The following is a 20,147-nucleotide window of genomic DNA, read 5'->3' as shown; positions in this document are numbered from 1 at the left end:
TATTATCATCTGAATTTCACAAGCAAATGATGCAAATTTCATGCGCAAATGACGCAAATTTCACACATGAATGAAGCGATTTATTCGCTCATTCGCGTCTGGTGTGAACGCACAGTTAGAAATTCATCCATATACAGTACAGTAAGTTCACTTTAATCCCTAAGAGACACTTGTTTAACTCAAGTTAAAAGTCATACTGGTTCAGATCTTCTCTTTCACTTCTTGTATTTCCCTGTCCCTCATATCTTTTCATTTCATCTGTCCATTTCCAGTTCAGTACGAAGTTCAGAAGAGGGAAAGCCTGTATTTTACAGAAGAAGGTATTTTTTCTTTTTTTGTATACGGACAAATTCAAGTGTTTTATTGTATCAGAAATCCTTATAACAATTTACAACAAAGTTCATCCACTTTTTACTTTATTCATTTTCTCAGTAGTTTTTTAAACCAATTTTGAGCAACCATTGATTTGAAGCTTATATAAGCATGTCATGTCAAGCATATACAAGGAATATAAGACTGTAGCAATATAAAACTGACTAGAAAGTCATTGGGTCTCTTTCTACCGAGCCCCTAAGGTGACATTGGAGTAAAAAAATCTAAAGTTTAGTTTCGGGTGCTCACGTGAAACTTTCGGGCGAACACGTGAAACTTTCGCGTGCGCATGTAAAAAGCGAAACTTTTACGTGCACGCGTGAAAGCGAAACTTTAGTTAGTTTAGTTTCACGTGAGCATGCGATAGTTTCACGTGCGCACTCGAAAATTTCACATGCGCACGCGATAGTTTCACGTGCGCATGCGAAACTAATCTTTATTTAATTTTTTCTCCATGTCCCTTTAGGGGCTCCGTATCATTCACTAAGCATGTGTACGCACAAATTTGTGCGTGGGAAGTGCATACAGATGTTTTCACAAACAAATCATGATTTAACAAAAACTTTCGGATCAAATTTCTTCTAAATGTACGAAACAATTCATGAACAATCAATACAACACGTACGAAACAATCATATACGCTATAATAAAATATTAGGCTATATTTCAAATTCTTCAAATTCACTAACGCAAGAACAAATTCATGTGCGTATGCAAGTGTTGTAAATGTATATACTGTATGAAGAGTTTCGTTGCAAATTGAGATAAATCCATTTTTTTACATTTTTGTCAAAACATGTTTATTATTATGTTATCATGTTATTATTTTGTTTTATGGTGCTACTTAGCTGTATTTGTTAAGTTGTGAAGGTTTAAATCAAAACAAACCAACTGCAGTTGAATTAGAATTAATAGGAATGCACAACCAAAAAACGAGATTTCTGAACAATTATAAAAACGGTGGTTATCTCGTTTTGCAACGAAACTCTTTATATATGAAAACCATATGCATTATTAATGAATGTGACCCAATGATTGTGATTACAGATGTGCTATATTTTTGATGTTTGATCAAAATATTCAAGTATGCAAATAGCTTTAAATGTGTAGCGAGACTTTCCCTTACCATTGTAAAACTTATGTGATTGGTTGATCTCATCTTGGGATTGTGGGTAATGTAGTTCTCTTTACTACTTTGCGATAAAGGAATTTTTAGAAACTTTAAAAGTTAAAACCATGGCCAAATTGATGAAAGAAACAACTCTATATCATTTAAATTCATATTTATTTCAAAAGAATGCTACTTTTTCTATTGTTTTGACCCTCTAACTGGTTTGTGCCCATTGGCGCCCCCTATATTTTGCCCAGTTTGAGTTGGTGCCCCTGTGATCCTCCCCTCCGTGGAGACCTGGAGGAAATTAGAGCACTCATCAGGTACTGAGACTGTGTGCAAGCTTCCCGCATACCCAACCGAAGTGACGCCCCTTTAACTTCGGTCGCACAAAGAGCTTTTGCATCCACATTTGCATTACCTGTTTGTCTGAGGCTCAGAATGAGAGAGAGAGTTTGGCTTTATTTGGTGCTGACTCAGCCTTAATACATCGTAGATAAATGATGTCTGAAGTAAGGTAGTGTGCCGTTGGAGATATAGAGGGGAAGTATGAATTTCATTGTGCTACGTAGATGTTTTGCTACATAGATGAACCGAATCATCAGGTAAGAGGAAGCTTTTTAGCACCACAATGAGGTTACCTAAAAATGTGCTTCACGTAATAACATCTATAACAACTGGTTTTATTTAAGTGAAAAATATTCTCTGAAATAACCGAATCAAACTTGTTTACATAGTTAGAATAGTAAAAGAGATTTTAAGAGTAAAATGAGGTAGATAACTACTAAAATATACTATACTACTTTTTATAAAGTTCTTAAAGAATAAATGAAGTTTTATGGTTTGAATGTAAAAAGCTTCATACTGTTGGCAATTTCCATGCTGCTTTGAGCTTTTACAGTACTGTACTGTATACCGTATGTCTGCATTGTTGCTTTTCAATGTACAGTAAACCCAATGACTCAGCATCTATTGACAGAGCACTGCTTTCGCTTTGTGTAAAAACACAACCACACAGCTTTATTTTAGTGCTTTATTATTCTCCACAATGATTTACTCTGATTTCACCTGTATTTGTCTTTGTTTTATTCCAAACATTACTATTTAACTATTAAAGATGTTTAAACTAATGTTTCTGTACATGGACACCTCTGTGTTTGGTGTGTTGTAATATGAACAACCACTTTTTTGCATGTTGTTTTGCATCAGGTGGGTCAGTAGTACGTAAAGTGCTGCACACAGTTTTACTGTAAGGGAAACTGGTTGTCTCAGCTAGTAAAAATAAATATAACTCATTATGTAATGTAATGAGGGAAGGTACTGTAATTTGATGGGTATAAAAAGCTGTGAAAGCTTAACCATGTTTTTTGCCGTATTGAATCACAATGACCATTGGCAAAACCATGGTTTTACTATGGTATATTAACTACACCCTGGTTAATTGTTGTAAGGGAGACATAACAGTCAGGTTATGTCTAACCTCATTTTTACAATGGACAGACAGAAATGTTTGGGAATTGAACTAGAATTTTGCAAAGATCGATTTAAAGGGCACCTACCGTGTTATTATGCCCACTTTTACAAGATGTAATGTAAGTCTCAAGTGTGGCAAAAATGTGCTGTTTTCGCGTGTGTACCTTTAAATGTAAATGAGCTACAGCTTCTCACTCCCTTACCAAAAGAGACCGTGAACGACAATAATATCTCACTATTGAAATATGGCATACAGCGTACAACTCGCTGAGGGCAGAAACTATGGTAATGCTGGACTGTCAGTAATTGGCCGTGGGCGGGGCTTTATCGATGTGACATCACATTAACAAGAGAATTAAACCCCATGTCTAATGAGACTGCTTTGGTTTAATGTGAATTAAAAAAGGAGTGGGTGGTTGTTTTATTATATTGTGGTTGTGTTACGCACTGCCAACTAGGGTTGTTGCGGTGACAGAATTTTCACACCGTTTAATCAGCGTGCGCATTTTACTTTCACTTTTGAATTGGAGGCAATTGTTTAAATGCAGCGCTTGCGTACGCTGCGTTAAATCGCTTATGAATCCACGTGCAGTGCGAGTGCAACAGCTGTTTCAATTAAAGGATACGTCCATTTTCTTAAAAAAATCCAGATAATTTACTCACCTCCATGTTATCCAAAATGTTGATGTCTTTCGTTGTTCAGTCGAGAAGAAATTATGTTTTTTGAGGAAAACATTCCAGGATTTAATGGACCCCAACATTTAACAGTTTTAATGCAGTTTAATATTGCAGTTTCAACGGACTCTAAACGATCTCAAACGAGGCATAAGGGTCTTATCTAGGGAAACGATTGTGTCACAGGACCGGGGGAAGATGAGAAGTTGTGGTTTAAAAGTGAATTTTTTTTGTTGCCAAAAATGACAATCCTTTCGCTACATAAGACCCTTATGCCTCGTTTGAGATCGTTTAGAGTCCGTTGAAACTGCAATTTTAAACTGCATTAAAACTGTTAAGTATTGGGGTCCATTAAAGTCTATTAAAACTAGAAAAATCTTGGAATGTTTTCCTCAAAAAACATAATTTCTTCTCGACTGAACAAAAAAAGACATCAACATTTTGGATGACATGGTGATGAGTAAATTATGTGTATTTTTTTTTTTTAAGAAAATGGACCAATCCTTTAATTGCTTGAGCCAGTGAAGGAAATCCGCCAGTCCCAAGCTGAGTATCCATTTAAAGTGCTGCTTGCACAATCAGTTGTTCGTGTTTGCTCTCTCTAAAGAAACTAAATGATTTAATTACAAGAAAAATCTAAACGACGGTGGAAGAAGGTGACTTGGTTGGCAAGTGATCTAACCGGTGAGAGGCTGAACCTCAGGTATCACCGGTTATACCGACTTTCGCAAGAAGCTTACTGCCAACACACATTTATGTCCAAACACCTTGTAAAAGTGGATTTTGCATAATAGTTGTCCTTTAATGATCCAGTCCATGTCATATAGCAGTATAATACATTGTCTCACAGCCCTTATTTAATGCACATTTGATTACATTGCAGATTATGGGTTTTGTCTTAAATTTCTCTAATTTTATTTGTTCTGTTGTAGTTATAGTTTAGAGGGCCTGGCAGCTGAGGTTGAAGATGGAAAGCGCTGGATACCACCGTCTCGAGGTCCATCTTCAGATCAGCAAGGGGTCCAGCGGCAGGACAGTGAGGAGAGGGGCTCACTGATGTCCCTCACGGAGGAGGGTCCTGAACCAGAGCTGGGAGAATTCAGGAGTCCAGAGAGACAGGTGAGTCCTGAGATACTTTATTGAAATCACTTGAAGTTATCAGGCATTTGAAAGGCACAACAGATGTAGCAGTTTTTCCTAAGCATCCTTTGGGTGCACACCAAGAGTTTTGAGATGTTCCTCATCTGTCCTATAAACATATTAAGGTGGCAGGATGGTATAATATGAGGCACATATACATATACTTTGGTGTTATAAGATATACACTCACCTAAAGGATTATTAGTAACACCCTACTAATACTGTGTTTGACCCCCTTTCGCCTTCATAAACTGCCTTAATTCTACATGGCATTGATTCAACAAGGTGCTGAAAGCATTCTTTAGAAATGTTGGCCCATATTGATAGCATAGCATCTTGCAGTTGATGGAGATTTGTGAGATGCACATCCAGGGCACGAAGCCCCTGTTCCACCACATCCCAAAGATGCTCTATTGGGTTGAGCTCTGGTGACTGTGGGGGCCATTTTAATACAGTGAACTCATTGTCATGTTCAAGAAACCAATTTGAAATGATTCGAGCTTTGTGACAAGGTCCATTTGTGACATGGTGGTCATAAAGGGATGGACATGGTCAGAAACAATGCTTAGGTAGGCCGTGGCATTTAAACGATGCCCAACTGGCACTAAGGGGCCTAAGTGTGCCAAGAAAACATCCCCCACACCATTACACCATTGCATTGAGAAATTGAACAGGTGTTCCTAATAATCCTTTAGGTGAGTGTATATCATGCACGTGTAGGGGTGTCACGATTCTCCAAATCCTCGATTCGATTACATTTTAGATTCTAAGGACATGATTCGATTAAATTCTCGATTTTTACTCTTTTTTTGAAAACACATAAAATGCCATGCCATTTTTAGACTAGACTTTTATGAAATATAACCCGGAGATGCCCTGCGATGTTAGTCGTGCTGCCAGTGGAAAAATATGGTACACGCACATAACTGATAAAACAAAACTTCCTGTCAGATGAACATTCCTGTCAGTACTTTGAACCTTAAAAACGCGCTTTTGTTTGCATCAGACAAGATTGTGAGACTATAACCAAATAAGTCATGTTTAAATGCTGTTTTCATAAATCTTAAGCAACTGAAATAAGTTGTTGTAAAACTTAAACAGATCTCAGTTCAGAGAAACGACTGGTCTGTCACAGACCGCGCTCTGATTTAGTTCAGCTGAAGGCGGGAGGTGCTTGCTGTTTTTTATTTCCTATGTACAGACCAGCTTGCGCTGTGTCTCCTGCATCTGCCATGCTATCTTTTGACTGGCTGTAGCTAGCTAAGTTAAAGGAGGTTGACTCGCAGCTTGACAAGCCGAACAGATGTGACATGGGGGCGTGGCAGCATCGACCATTCCATTTTTTAATTCGAAGTTCGAGGTTGTGACTTAATTTCAATCTACAGGTATTTCGATTGAAATTGTGACACCCTTAGTACCGTGGTATTTGCATGATGCTTTGTGATATTTTAAAGAGTACTCTGTTACTACCATGGGTCCAGATACCCATGGTAATGTCATGGTGAAGTCTGTTTTTTACCATAGTATTTTTTGTTTTCTTCTCGAGTGTCCAGCACACTGTTGTAAACCTTTGCTTTGCATTGATGCTGAGATTGTGATCTCTTTCAGAAGTCAAGAAGGTATCATCCATTGAGACACAACAACTGTTCATCTATGACTCTTCCCTTGACTAAATCTGTCTCAATGGTTTCCATCAGTCAGCGAGACACAGATGGTGAGTTTAGATGTTTTGTTTCTCATCAACTAAGCTTTCCTCAAGACTCGTGTATGTTTGCTAGAAACATCTTTTCTTGTTAGACTACCCGATTTTTCCATATAGTTCCTCATTCAGAGGTCAGATGGTCCTCCACCCGTTTATCAGGATTAGCGCACCACCTCAATCATCTCATTTATTACGTACTTGCTCTGACTTTTCTATTGCCTACGCGACCGCCCAGACATTGGAAGAATTCGGCGAAGAAGGCGGATCTCGTTTTCCCTCAAACTCTCACCGATCCTTCCTAGATCCAAAAGCATCTTGACTATGAGCTCTTCATCCAGTGATGAGGAGGACACCATCAGTAAGTTGCAGTATTAGCAGGATTGTAGGTTGAAGATGTACCCACCCGTAGGTTGTCCCTTTGCATTAGGTGTAGAGATGTAGACTTTTAAAACTTGTAGTTTTTCGTCTGTTGTCTGTAAATTTTACCAGGCCAGATTTGAAAGGTTCCTGTAGCTGTGCACGAGCACGGTACTAACAGCGCTAGTATTGTCAAAGTCATGGGTTTGGTTCTCTGAGGGAACACAAACTGATCAAATTCACTTTCATGCTGTTATTCACTAAGCCAGGGGTACCCAAACTCAGTCCAACCTGAATCAAGCACACCAGAATCAGCTAAGGTCTTACTAATTATACTAGGGAAGTTGGAGCTAAACTCAGCAGTTTGAGTACCCCGAGTTACACTAAGCCATAAAATATCTTACTGACGTAATGAAACATGGCGTTATGCAATGTCATATGGGTTTGAAATAAAGTGCTGATGTGAAAATGATGATAGCATTTTTATTATTGGGTAAACTTACCCTTTTATGCATTTCTGTTTTAACCCTTAGAAAAAATGATCAAAAATGTTCCCAAGCTGTCATTGGGATGGTACGCTTTTAACTCTTTCCCTGCCATTGACAAGTTATCTCGTCAATTAAGAGAAAACATTTGCATAAAAAGGTGTTCCTGATGAATGTTTATGTTAATCTGCAATACCATTACAAAACTGATTATCCACTAGATGGCGCACTTACCCAATTTATGAAAAAACTGAAGCCAATATGTTATTTACTAAATTTTAACTCAAAATGCAAATTATTAATAAATTGCATTTATTTCAGCTTTTTGCCAAAAAATATTGTTTTTAAAGAAAAATATCCATATTTAAGAGTTTATAAACAGAGAAAAAAGTATAGATAGGATGAAACTTTTTTTTTCCCGTTTTGTTTGTTTGTTTGTTTGAAAGCAGAGGGTCTGTTCTCTTATTTGATATATTTGTATGTTTATATATTTTTAGAAGAATATTTTCTTGAAGGCATTTTGTGAAACTTTTGTAAAAATCACAAAAAATGCTGGCGGGGAATGAGTTAAAAGGTCCTAATGTGTACCATTTAGATAGAGACATATATTTATTTATTTATTTTAGGGCTGTCAAAAGATTAATGACAAGATTAAAAGTTTGTTTTTGCATAATATATGTGTGTGCACTGTGTGTAATTATTTTGTATATATAAATACACACACGTGTATGTATGTATTTAAGTAACCTTTACATGTATATATGTATTCATTTAGATAAATATAAATAAAAAATACATAAATAAACATTTTCTTAAATTTATACATGTATGTGTGTATTTATATATACGTAATAATTACACACAATACACACATATGTTATGCAAAGACAAACGTTTATTTTGTATGCGATTAATCGCGATTCATCTTTTGATAGCCCTAATTTATTTATTATATTTTGTAACAATGTGTGCCTTTAGGTTGTTAATATGCAATATTTCGTACCAATATTGTAATGTATGTACATCTATGAGGTCTTTAGGTGCAAAAGTGTATTTTTTGATGGTCTTGGTCTTGGTCTCAGACTTGGTTTATTTCCAGACCAGATTTACACCAAATTGCTGTTGCATTGTCTGATTTATGTGTTAACATCATTAATGTGATTGGATGTAAAACTTCTGGCTTTAAAAACAATCATTGACTTTTTTGTTTGATATCTTTTGTTACTGTTGTGATGGGAAGAAATGAATGGGGGATTGTCCCAAAAAAAAATCTGTCAACAATGAATGAATACAAAGGCCCACAATATTCAAGAAGTAATTCCATCTATTTATGATGCTCTTGTCTTGGTCTCGACTGCCTTTGGTCTCTGTCTTGGTCTTGACACCCTCAAAGTCTAGGTCTTGTCTTGGTCTTGACACCCTCTGGTCTCGATCTTGTCCTTTTGTATTAGATGTTCTCAACTACAACACTGGGTACCACCACAGTGACAGTTAGGGACATATGTAGTTTGACATATGTATCACTGTGTATTATTTTTTTTAACTTTTTTGAACATCTTTGTAAATCATAAAAAAATTGTTGGGTAAATTCTTACAATACTTATTTAAAATTATGAGATTATTGATAACTCTATTTAAAGGGTCTCACAAACAGCACATCTGTGGCATGAGGATTCACTGCAAACACTCGATTCCTCATCAGTCAGTGCACAGGATTTTTGTTAAAAGACGGTTTTGCATGTGTAAATAAGGCTCTGCCAGTTTTTTTGTTGGGTTTTCTCATTTGACTTTGTCATTGTAGGTATGAGGTCATTCACCAGCACCACCAGTTCAATGAGATACAGGTAAGACCCTCATTTCTACTTATGCAAACATCTCAGGCTCTGAATCCTGAAGTTTATTTTGTTGTAAACACAATTCTTGTGCCCCGTACTATAATTTACCATGTTAATTTTTGACCTTGGACCACAAAACCAGTCATAACACGTGTATATTTGTAGCAATAGCCAACAATACATTGCATGGGTCAAAATTATAATTTTTTTTATGACAACAATCATTAAGATATTCCCTCTTTCCCCGCCATTGACGAGTTGTCTCGTCAATTAAGAGAAAACATTTGCATTAAAAAAAAAGTGTTCCTGGTGAGTTTTTATGGTAATCTGTAATACCGCAATTATCCACTAGATGGCCCAATTTATTAAAAAATACTGAGCAAAACATTATTTATTAATTTTACACTGCGTTCATGTTTAGATAATTATTCTGAATCTGATCTCTGAACAAAATTCCTTTTCCAAAAAATGCAATGATTTCATCTTTTTGCTAAAATATTTTTGTTTTTAAAGAAAAATACCTATATTTAAGAGTTTATAGGCAGAGAAAAAATATAGAAACGTTTCCCCCTCCCCCCATTTGTTTGTTTATTGTTTGTTTGAAAGCAGAGGGTCTGTTCTTTCATTTGATATATTTGTATGTTTATATATTTTTCGAAGAGAAATTTCCTGGACGTTTTTTTTTTACGTTTGTGAAAGTCTTTTTTCAAAAAAAGCTGGCGGGGCATGAGTTAAGTTACCTTAAATAAATCAAAAATGTATTTATCATTAGTAATATGTGTTGCTAAGGACTTCATTTGGACAATTTATAGACTGTTTCATCGGACGCATGTGCGGTGACGCGATGAGCGTCTCGTCCGAACTTTAAACAAACTTCTGTTTGTTTAATGGTCTGACTAGTTGCTGAAACTGAACTCTTAACCTCTCTACGCGCACTAGCTTGGGGGCAGAAAGACGTCATTTTTTTTAACGCTGCTAACAATATCTATATAGCCTACTGTCTACAAACAATAATAATATTAACATTACTATACATCGTTTAAAAGGTCTACGGGTTTAGCATCAGTGTATGGTCTCTGTTTTGAGATACAGATGCTCTAGCATCATAAATATAGTATTTTGTTACAGAAGTCCAGATGACAACAAAATATAAACGGGACTCCTTACCTTTGTGTTGGTATAACAATCGCGAATCGAATCCAGTCTGTTTCAGATGTGTGAATAACCCGTAAAAACTCTCCAATAAAATACATCCAATTACCATTTTTGTCCACAAATGCATATAATCTGTGAAATATAGATATATTGTCCATTGTTTACATCAGATTTAACATGAACGTCTTGTAATAGAATATAATATACAATCTGAGGACTATTTACATCGTAACACTTGTATATGAGATTACACTCGCGTGCAAATACCTCGTCGAAAATAAAAATGTTTTGGGTTCCTATTTAATCTGTGTGTTGTTTATTTTGCTTGTTATATACATAAACTACTTTAAAAGGACTTTGTTGTTATTTATTCTGAGCTGAGTTTACCGGAAGTTACGTGATGACCACGAAAGCCGCGTGTTTATGTTGTTACTGCTGAAACTGTCTATAGGTGATTTTTTCAATATATAATTTTTTTTGGACCCTCAGATTCCTAATAGTTGTTTCTCTGCCAAATATAGTCGGATCCTAACAAACCATACAACAATGCATACATCATCTTATTTATTTAACTTTCAGATAATGTATAAAGGCACATTTACAAAAATTGACCATTATGACTGTTTTGTGGTCCAGGATCCTCCAATGTTTTGCACACAGATGAAAAGTCTTGTCTTTCAGAAGTTTGTGAGTAAGGTTTGTTTTTTGCCTAATTTTAGCATCACAGAGGAGGAACCTGGACCTTTAAGAGGGGACTTTGAAAAAAGCAGCACAAAAGTGGGCCGAACTTTCAGCTACCTGAAGAGCAAAATGTCCAAGAGAACCAGAGTGAGTCAACATTTGGGTTCACATTACATCTCCTGAATCTGATTCATTCATACACATGACTGTATGTGAAAATTTGCCCCGTCAATCAAATTCATCATCGGAATTTACCATTTTACTCAAGTCAATGAAGAAGTGTCAGAAGTTGGTAGGGTTTCACTGAACGCGAGAGGAAATAAAACAGGAAACTGTTTCATCTTGTAGTGTTAGATCAGCATTTTACTCTCTTAAAGGAGCAGTGCAGTTAATGTACAGTGCAGTCCAAAATCTGACACCACAAAATATATACAGTACTCATCTTAAAGTGTTAATATTTAAAACCAAGAAATGTTATGATGTATAATCGAGAGAAAATATTTAAGAATTGCAGTATTTCTACACTCTTAGAACGGATGTGTTAAAAACAACACATTAGTGTTGATTCTGGGACAACACACTAAATACGTTGTCCCAGAATCCACCCAACTCTGTGTTAATATTGAAATTTATTATTTTTAACACAACTTATGTTTTATTTTAACACAAAATCAACACAAAATGACACATAATGTGTTAAAATTACACATAATGTGTAAAAAGCTTAACACAAAAAGATGTGTGAAAATTTAACACATCCTTTCTAAAAGTGTAGGTCGCAAGTCAAATATAAACAAATTATATTTGACCATGCTTACAGCTTTGTACACAAGGTCTGATTTCAGTTCTTTTGCTAAAACACAATATTTTCTTATTATATGTGATGTTGGACCACAAAACATAAGTCATTTATTTAATTGAGATTTATACACTACCGGTCCAAAGTTTTGGAACACTCACTCGTTCTTTGCTGTTTAGATATTTTTCAACATTACAGAATAATAATAAACTAGTCCAAACTATGGCATAACACAAATGCAACTGTGGGAATTACACTTAAAAAAAATCACGTTTGACAATTTTACTTAAATCTTTCATGTTGTAATAAAATGTATTTAACAATGTGAACCTAATTTAATCTAGTTAATTTAACAAAAAAAGTGTGTCATGTCAGCTTTACTTAAAAATGATTTCTTCAGCCAACATAACATTGTTGCATAAAAGTAACAGATTAATAAAACCAATACAGACTTGCATCTCATTGGCTGAGGATTTTGCAGTGTATTAGTTGTTGTTCTGTCACCCTCTTGCAGAAGTGTAGCACTATTAGATACGTATGTGAGTAATAAGTGGCCAAATATGAGTCAATGAACTTGTTCTGATATATTTTAGAACAAAACAAACAAACAAACAAACAAACAAACGGTTTGGAATGTTACATTGCATTTCGAATATGTTTGTGATATGTTTGATAAACTGTAATAAAGTTTATATTTAAATTCTAATTTAAATGGTTGGCATTTATAAAATGGCATTATTCAAATTTTGTGTCATCATTAATTACATTTTTAATGTATAGTTAACTCTTTTTTATTTGTGTACTCTTTAACAGTTTATTTTTTGTGTACTCTACTAAGGTTTGTTAAGTTTGCTTAAACTTCTTTTGTAAAATGAAGTAATTATTGTTTGTTGAGATTGCTTAAACAAATTGTGTGGATCCTGTTGACATAATATTTTTTATTAAACCCAACATTTCTTTTTTTTTTTTCTTTTTTTTTTTGAGTGTATATTGGTGACTAAAGCATCCAAAATAAAACTTTGTTATATTTTATCATATGAAGTGCAGTCAATCTGAGCCTAGAAATGGCAAAACCGTACTTGTGTCATTATATCAAGATGCTTCTTGAAGTTATTTTAAAGAATATTGAAGGAATCTGGGCTTTTATTGACAGATTTTTCTTTAATATTCAGTCTTGTTCATCTATTTAACAAATAATATTTTAAAATACATTTTATTTTTCTAGTAACCGAAATGAATCTGTTTGGCACAGGTATATTTTTGTTTAGAAAAGCCACATACTTTCAGATGAGAAGATTTTTAAGATCCTATTAAGACCAGTAGTGTACATAAATAAGTATTCGGTTTGTTAGGATAGGACAACATTTGTCTGAGATGCAACTATTTGAAAATCTGGAATCTGAGGGTAATGTAAAAAATGTAAATATTGAGAAAATAGCCTTTAAAGTTATCCAAATAAAGTCCTTAACAGAGACATCCAGTGACTTCTCTTCCTGGGGGCGCAAAGTCAAAATATGTGTTCGAGTGTCACTTGCGTTGCTTGTCATGTAAACCATGTGCATCATGCGTCATGTCAAAATTAGGGCTATCACGATTATGACATTTGGCTGACGGTTAATTGTGATGATTGTGATTATTTTTTGTGGGTTTTATTGCTTTGATATTTTTTTTCATAGATTGTATTGTTTGTTCATAAAATACTTTTCACACATTGATGTTATTATTTAAATCAAATCTTTTGCAAGGGTTACCTGGCAGTAAATATTAATACACATATTTAAAAGTAATTATTTAATGAATATATCTTTCAAAAACTGAAAATTCTTCATAAGAAATAAACACAATAAAGTGCCTGAAAAATAACTGAAAATAAAAATGCATTTAAAATTAACTGACTATACCAGAACAGGCCTTAAATGGTAGACAATCATACTAAGGTCATAGTACTGGGCCACATGTCTTACAGATCCTTAAGAATAGCATCCTTTACTTCCCTAAAGTTGGAATTGTTGTTTTAGAAATTTATATTTTACCTGGCAGTTCATACTACTTATCAAAGTTTTGCAGCATTTCTTAAATGCAGTTTTTTTCACTGTATTATTGAATGGCTTTGCAATGTATCGCATTACATTGTCAGATAAGGAGCGCCATCTGGTACTGTCTCGTTTATACAGGTGCTGTAGCTCCCCCTTGTGTTTTTTAAAGAGATGTGCAATCATTGCGGTGATCTGAAATCATCGATAAGCTCAAAGAATTGCGATGAGATGATTATTTGTGACAGCCCTAGTCAAAATATGTGTCTGCTGCGAATGCGTTGAAAGGTTTTATGATAAAAGAGATGCTCGCGTTCACAAAATAGAATCTGGCAAACATGAGCTTCTCCTTTATCATAAACCACTTTAAAGCATATGCAGCAGGCATGTATTTTGACATGACATTTTTCCTGAAATGCATAATAGAAGTGTTTAAGTACTTTGGCCTACACTTTTATGAATATGTACGATATTGACCTGGTAAATTTACCGCGTTCGCAACCAGACACGTAAAGTTGACGCGTAAATCACATTAAACATCCCGATTATAAACTATTACACAAGCACATATTTTATAAGCTAAACAGTTTATAAAAACATTTTAAATGAGAAAATATAAAAGTGTTAGTGGAAAATGTCGACCTATGATTACTCTAATAGGAAAATAAGAGGAACTGAATTCATACGACCAATAAAAATCACCTTTGGACAAGAAAGTAATTGTAAAGGTTTACAGTAACATCATTTGTTTGTATAACACTGCACAATTTCATATTTTTATGTTTCACATTGACATTCGTACATTTTTAGGTTACAGTATATCCTCTTATATTTTGGTTCCACTGTATGTTTAAAATCGAGAGTCATTACAGAGTTCTGGTCCTGGTTTCACAGGTATTTTCACATGTCATGTGCTCAGTAAAAACTATAAAATATCCTAAAATCAGTCCAGTAGCCACACAGGACATTTGGAGTTAAATACACTTAAATATATGACTAGAAATTCTGCCAGCTCTTTAGATGTACAGAGTGTGCTTTTACAGTACTCCGAAATGTTTACGTGTGATCAGACGCTGATCTGAGAGCAGTAACACAAGACAATGAAAAGAGGAAGCAGACCAGCACCTCCCATAGTGAGTTCATCACTTCCTGCTAAACGAGAGGTGATGCTGAACGTCTTGCCACGATCTAGAGGGTCTCGCTGGGACTCTGCCCTCTGCAGTTATGTTATATAGAAAGTTTTGCGAGGTACAGGGTCGCTATCAGAAGATAAAGAATTTAAAGGGAGATGAGGTAGGATGATCCCGTTTGTAGTTTGTCTTGAATTTGTCTTCTGGCTTGATGAAGTGCAAACAGTCTGTATATGGTTTAACTCTTTGTTTTGTACATGTATGTTGACATTGCTGTGCAAGATTGATTTGTATTAATATTACAGAGAAGTAAAATATAAAACGCCTGCTGATGTTCCTCGCCCTTTTACTGTTTTAACAAAAACTGTTGCGGTTTCAATGCACTTGCTTAACTTGTTGAAACCAAGTGGGAAGCTGAACTTTGCTGCAGGAGAACTTGATAACAATCGGGAAGACGTGACACAGCTTTAGTTCGAAATTGTCACCATTTTAGCTTTTCACTATAAAAGCTAGTGTTTTTAGGGGGCAGGGGGAGGTTGTGACAAGGGTCCTCTGGTTCATGAATTTAGTGATACAAACACCTTTTTTTTGTGCAACCTGTAACAAAAAGTGCAACAGGCTATTTAACATCTGTTGTCATTATTTGCTGTTTCTGGCACAGAGAAAAAGACAAAGATAAAAGTCGGGAGAAGGAGAAAGAAGCCAAAGATAAGAGGACGGTGAACGGACATCAGTTCAGCACGTCCAACTCGCTGCATCCAGCTTTATGCCAGCAATGCAACAAAACGCTCAACACTAAGGATACCGTTAACTGCACATGTAAGAATAACCAACCAATCACAACCTGAGATTTTCATGTTCGTGTATTATATAGTCATGGTGTAAAAAAAACTCTGCTTCTTAATATGTCACAACAAAATAGACAAAAACATGTTTTAAACATGTCATGCATTTCAAAAGACAGTAGTGTTGCACAAAAATAGGAAGCAGCTCTGTTAACATCGTTCACTTCCTCACCGACCAGCAAAAGAGAAACTTGTATTCATTCTGTTTTATAGATAAAAAATGATTTATGACATCAGTATGCTTAAAAGTTTAATAATGCTAATATAGTCTTGCTTGGAAAGGCTGCTCTGCTTCTTGAACTATAGCTGAGTTTAATTTATGTGTTTGCTGGAGTTTCCCATTAAAAGGAATTTCTAACCCAAATGCCAACTTTCGTTACCACTGTGACCATGAGTCAAAATTGCAAAACCGCCAACAATGACTTCAGTAAAAAGAACATTAGACACGTATTGCGAAATCTTCACAAACCGAAAACCAGGTATTAAAGGACACCCATTATGCAAAATCCACTTTGGACATAAATGTGTTTCAGCAGTGTGTGAACGCAACCACCCTACAATGACAAAAATCCACCTTCCCCATTATATCAAAGCAGTCTCATTGGACATGCTGTTTTGATTCTCTTATCAATGTGATGTCACACTGATAAAGCCCCGCCCACTGGCCGATCATAGTGCATACTGCATTACCATAGTGTCCGCCTTCAGCGAGTTGCATGCTGTCTGCAATATCTCATTCACAAGATATTATTGTATCATTATTAATGTGACATCACACAAACAACGCTTTTCCAAATGTGTTTGTTAGCACATTGTAGCCCTAATGCGGCTAAAGATACTTTTGTTTCAGTCTGTATTCACATGAATCAGATTTATTTTTAATGAAAATGCTCACTGTGTGTTGGTAAGGGGGTGAGGAGTTGTAGCTTAGTTGCATTTAAAGGTACAGACATGAAAACAGCGCATTTTTGCTCCCACCCAAATAGGGACATTTTGGACATGATGTAATAAATTATACGTGGGATACTTTTTATACAAGAGATTACATCTTGTAAAAATGTACTGTATCTGTTTATGAATGTAGCATGTTTTATATGATCTTTCAACTTTTTTTTTTTTTTTTTGCAGATTGCAATGTGAGAGTTCACAAGAGCTGTCGAGAAAATCTCCCCAGTTGTTCAAAAAGCAAAATAAAGGTTTGATTTTTTTACTTTCAAACAAATCAACAGGAATGTTTCCATTGTGTTCTGCTTAAAACTTCTTCCTTCTTTTCGGTTTCACAAACTACAGTTTGCTATACCGGAATCAACCACTATGCCTGCTGTCACCCTACGAACAAAATGTGAGTTTGATTGACAGAAAACATTTTGTTGTAAATGTATTAATTTCTAGTCATCTCAACCTTAACATGCACATATGGTTTTGCACGTAGCGTCTACGATGCGGGAACGGCCCTGGTCTGCCGTCTTATCTCCTGATGAGCACTGTTTATTCCCACCGTCTAGAAGACCCACCAGTATTATACCCTTCCACAGCACCAATCTGTCCAAGAGCATGTCCATTAACAATATACCCATGTAAGTACATAAAGCACAGGTATCTCCAGCAGAGCCTACCTATAGGTTACTGACGTCACCTGCATGTTATTTATTACATTTATGCATTTGGCAGACATTTTTATCCAAAGCTTTGGATTTTGCATGTCTACAAAACAAGAGTTGTCTAGTTATTATATCAGCAACATAGTAATTTGTGTTACTAAATACACTGCAAAAAAATATTTTCAAGAAAAAACATTCTTAGTATTTTTGACATGTTTTCAGTAAAAATATCAAAAAATTCTTAAATTAAGATGCTTTTTCTTGATGAGCAAAACGACCTAAGAAAATAAGACTAGTTTTGGACCAAAAATATCAAATTTAAGTGATTTTGTGCACAAAACAAATTGTCAATGGGGTAAGCAAACTTTTCTTGAATTTTTCTTGAATTTAGTGTTTAAGAAAAATTTTCAAGATTTTTTAATACATTTGTCTTAAACACTAAATTCAAGAAAATTTTGCTTACCCCATTGGCAGATTTCTTGCTTGTTTTATGCACAAACTCACTTAAATTTGATATTTTTGGTCTAAAAACTAGACTTATTTTCTTGGGTCGTTTTGCTCATCAAGAAAAAGCATCTTAATTTAAGAATTTTTTTCTTGAAAATCATTTTTTTGCAGTGTACAATTTTGTTTAAATTGAAACTGTTGAAGTTTCTATCATCTGTTGAACACAAACAAGATATTTTGTAAAATAAATAAAATGATCGTAAGCACACAGTTGATGGTACCCATTGACCTCCAAAGTATTTTTTCCTACAATGGAAGTCAAAAGGTGCCATCAACTGTGTGCTTACCATCAGTAGTTTTTTGGGTGATTGTTAATAAAATGGAAAGGTGCATTGCATTGTGGGACAAAGTATTTGGGGACATTGCATTGCATTGCATTGTGGGACAGTATTTATTTCAGTGTGCTTAGTTGATATTCTGGTTAAGTTATGTGGATGTTTCATGCTTACAAAAACAGTAAACACTACACTGTACTGTACTGTACTGTACTGTAGACCAGTGCACTGCAAAAAATGATTTTCAAGAAAAAAAAATCTTAGAATTTGTGTCTTGTTTTCAGTAAAAAATATCTAAAAATTCTTAATTTAAGATGCTTTTTCTTGATGAGCAAAACGACCCAAGAAATAAGTCTAGTTTTTAGACCAAAAAGATCAAATTTAAGTGAATTTTTGCATAAAACAAGCAAAAAAAATCTGCCAATGGGGTAAGCACATTTTTCTTGAATTTTTCTTGAATTTGGTGTTTAAGAAAAATGTTCAAGATTTTTTTGCTTCTCCGATGTGTGCAGAGGCAAAACGCCCATCAGAGAATTATTACTGCTCGTCGCTGATTGGTTGAATTAATCATATTCATTGAGGAAGGGTGCATATTTTGGTAGGAAGGGCGGCGCCCAAACACCCATAATAGACCAGACGCCCCTGCTGTAGACACTATACTGTAGATACACTATAGGTGTAGTGCACCATTTCGAGCATGCACTTTAATAAAGGATCTGAAAACTAAAGACCGGATGCTCAGGTGAGCTCACAGCTTTGTCTTTTCTAATCTGCAGGTTTGATGATGTGCCTCTGAGAGGTTTGAGGTATCTGTCTCAATCCACAGACTCCCTCCACAAACACAATAAGGTGACAGAATCGACCGAGTCTCTAGATGAAGGTAAGGAACTCAGTTTTCTTCCAAATGAAACCCAAAACAAGTTACTGTAGTTTTCTCCACATTCTCATTGGCTGGAAAACAGGTGTGAACTTTTAAGAGCTTCCTACCTGAAAAAGATGATGTGTGATAGTCACACTTTATATAATGTCATGCTATTTAAAATGACTTTTATGTAATTTCTCTGAAATTTGAGTCGTGGTGCTCATGCAGGAGATCTGGGTTTCAGTCAGTTCCCATCTTCTCCGCTACTATTAATGGCCTTGAAAATTAGTAATTGATAAATTTATCAGAAAATAATCAGGCTGGACGTCATGTAATGTACATTTATAGGGCTGTGTGTTTTTTTTTTTGTAGAGGATATTAATAAACGTTTGTCTGTACAGGAACTGAGATCATTGACAGCCAGCTGATGGGAGAGTTTGAAGCGGATGCTAAAGAGTTCGAAGCCGACTCCTGGAGCGTTACTGTAGATCAAAACAGTTTGAAGCAACTCAACAAGGACGTCATTAAAAGACAAGATGTCATCTACGGTAGGACCATTCAATGCATTCCCCTTATGCTCAAAAGTGTTACAAATCCAAAAAATTACAATTCTAGATATCCCAGAGGAAAATGGTCAATTGTATAAATGGAAGCATACAAGTTTTCAGATTTAAAATTAATGGCACCAGTCACATCTTATCCTGGTTCAGGAGTCCATATGAAGAGCTCAGATGCAAAATCCTCTAAATGCGTCTGACATGTTTTTTGTGAGTCTTGCTAGAATGACCTCAGGCTCTGGATTTGAAGTGAAAATATTCAATGAGAGTGTTCGGTTAATACCATTAACCCAAATCATTTTGATTTTTTATTGACTGAGGTGGCGTTTAGCAGCTTTTCCGTCTGAGTTCCTCATATTTTCATTTTATATAAAGGCCGCAATCATAGACTGTTAAAAAATATGGATGACGCCCGTTCGCTCTCTTCCATTGGTGAAAAGTAAAGGCCGTCAGTGTCCAGATACGGCCCTGACATCTTGGGTCTTGAGTCTGTGCAGTAGCAATTTTGGGACCAGTCCTGCACAGTATTGAGCAGGAAGTAAAGCCGCGAAA

General features: G+C 35.4%; 1 protein-coding gene across 4 annotated transcripts in view; it reads left to right on the top strand.

Annotated features, from left to right (window-relative positions):
* The window catches only part of LOC129429268 (uncharacterized), a 109,108-nt gene that overhangs the window by 72,995 nt on the left and 15,966 nt on the right, over nucleotides 1–20,147 (top strand). For 2 of the 4 annotated variants that reach the window (XM_073859655.1, XM_073859654.1), the window contains exons 13-24: nucleotides 273–320; nucleotides 1,741–1,806; nucleotides 4,564–4,750; nucleotides 6,380–6,485; nucleotides 9,117–9,159; nucleotides 11,025–11,134; nucleotides 15,612–15,767; nucleotides 16,922–16,989; nucleotides 17,084–17,135; nucleotides 17,226–17,370; nucleotides 18,953–19,056; nucleotides 19,440–19,586. In XM_073859655.1, the coding sequence (XP_073715756.1) occupies nucleotides 273–320; nucleotides 1,741–1,806; nucleotides 4,564–4,750; nucleotides 6,380–6,485; nucleotides 9,117–9,159; nucleotides 11,025–11,134; nucleotides 15,612–15,767; nucleotides 16,922–16,989; nucleotides 17,084–17,135; nucleotides 17,226–17,370; nucleotides 18,953–19,056; nucleotides 19,440–19,586 (1,232 nt within the window). The remainder of the gene's footprint in view (nucleotides 1–272; nucleotides 321–1,740; nucleotides 1,807–4,563; nucleotides 4,751–6,379; nucleotides 6,486–9,116; nucleotides 9,160–11,024; nucleotides 11,135–15,611; nucleotides 15,768–16,921; nucleotides 16,990–17,083; nucleotides 17,136–17,225; nucleotides 17,371–18,952; nucleotides 19,057–19,439; nucleotides 19,587–20,147) is intronic. The other 2 variants (XM_073859656.1, XM_073859657.1) reach the window with 2 other exon arrangements.

Source organism: Misgurnus anguillicaudatus, chromosome 21 (genome assembly GCF_027580225.2).
Source record: "Misgurnus anguillicaudatus chromosome 21, ASM2758022v2, whole genome shotgun sequence".
In the NCBI taxonomy this organism is placed as follows: Eukaryota; Metazoa; Chordata; class Actinopteri; order Cypriniformes; family Cobitidae; genus Misgurnus; species Misgurnus anguillicaudatus.
The sequence above is the reverse complement of the archived record's forward strand: the minus strand, read 5'-3'. Positions and strand labels throughout refer to the sequence as shown.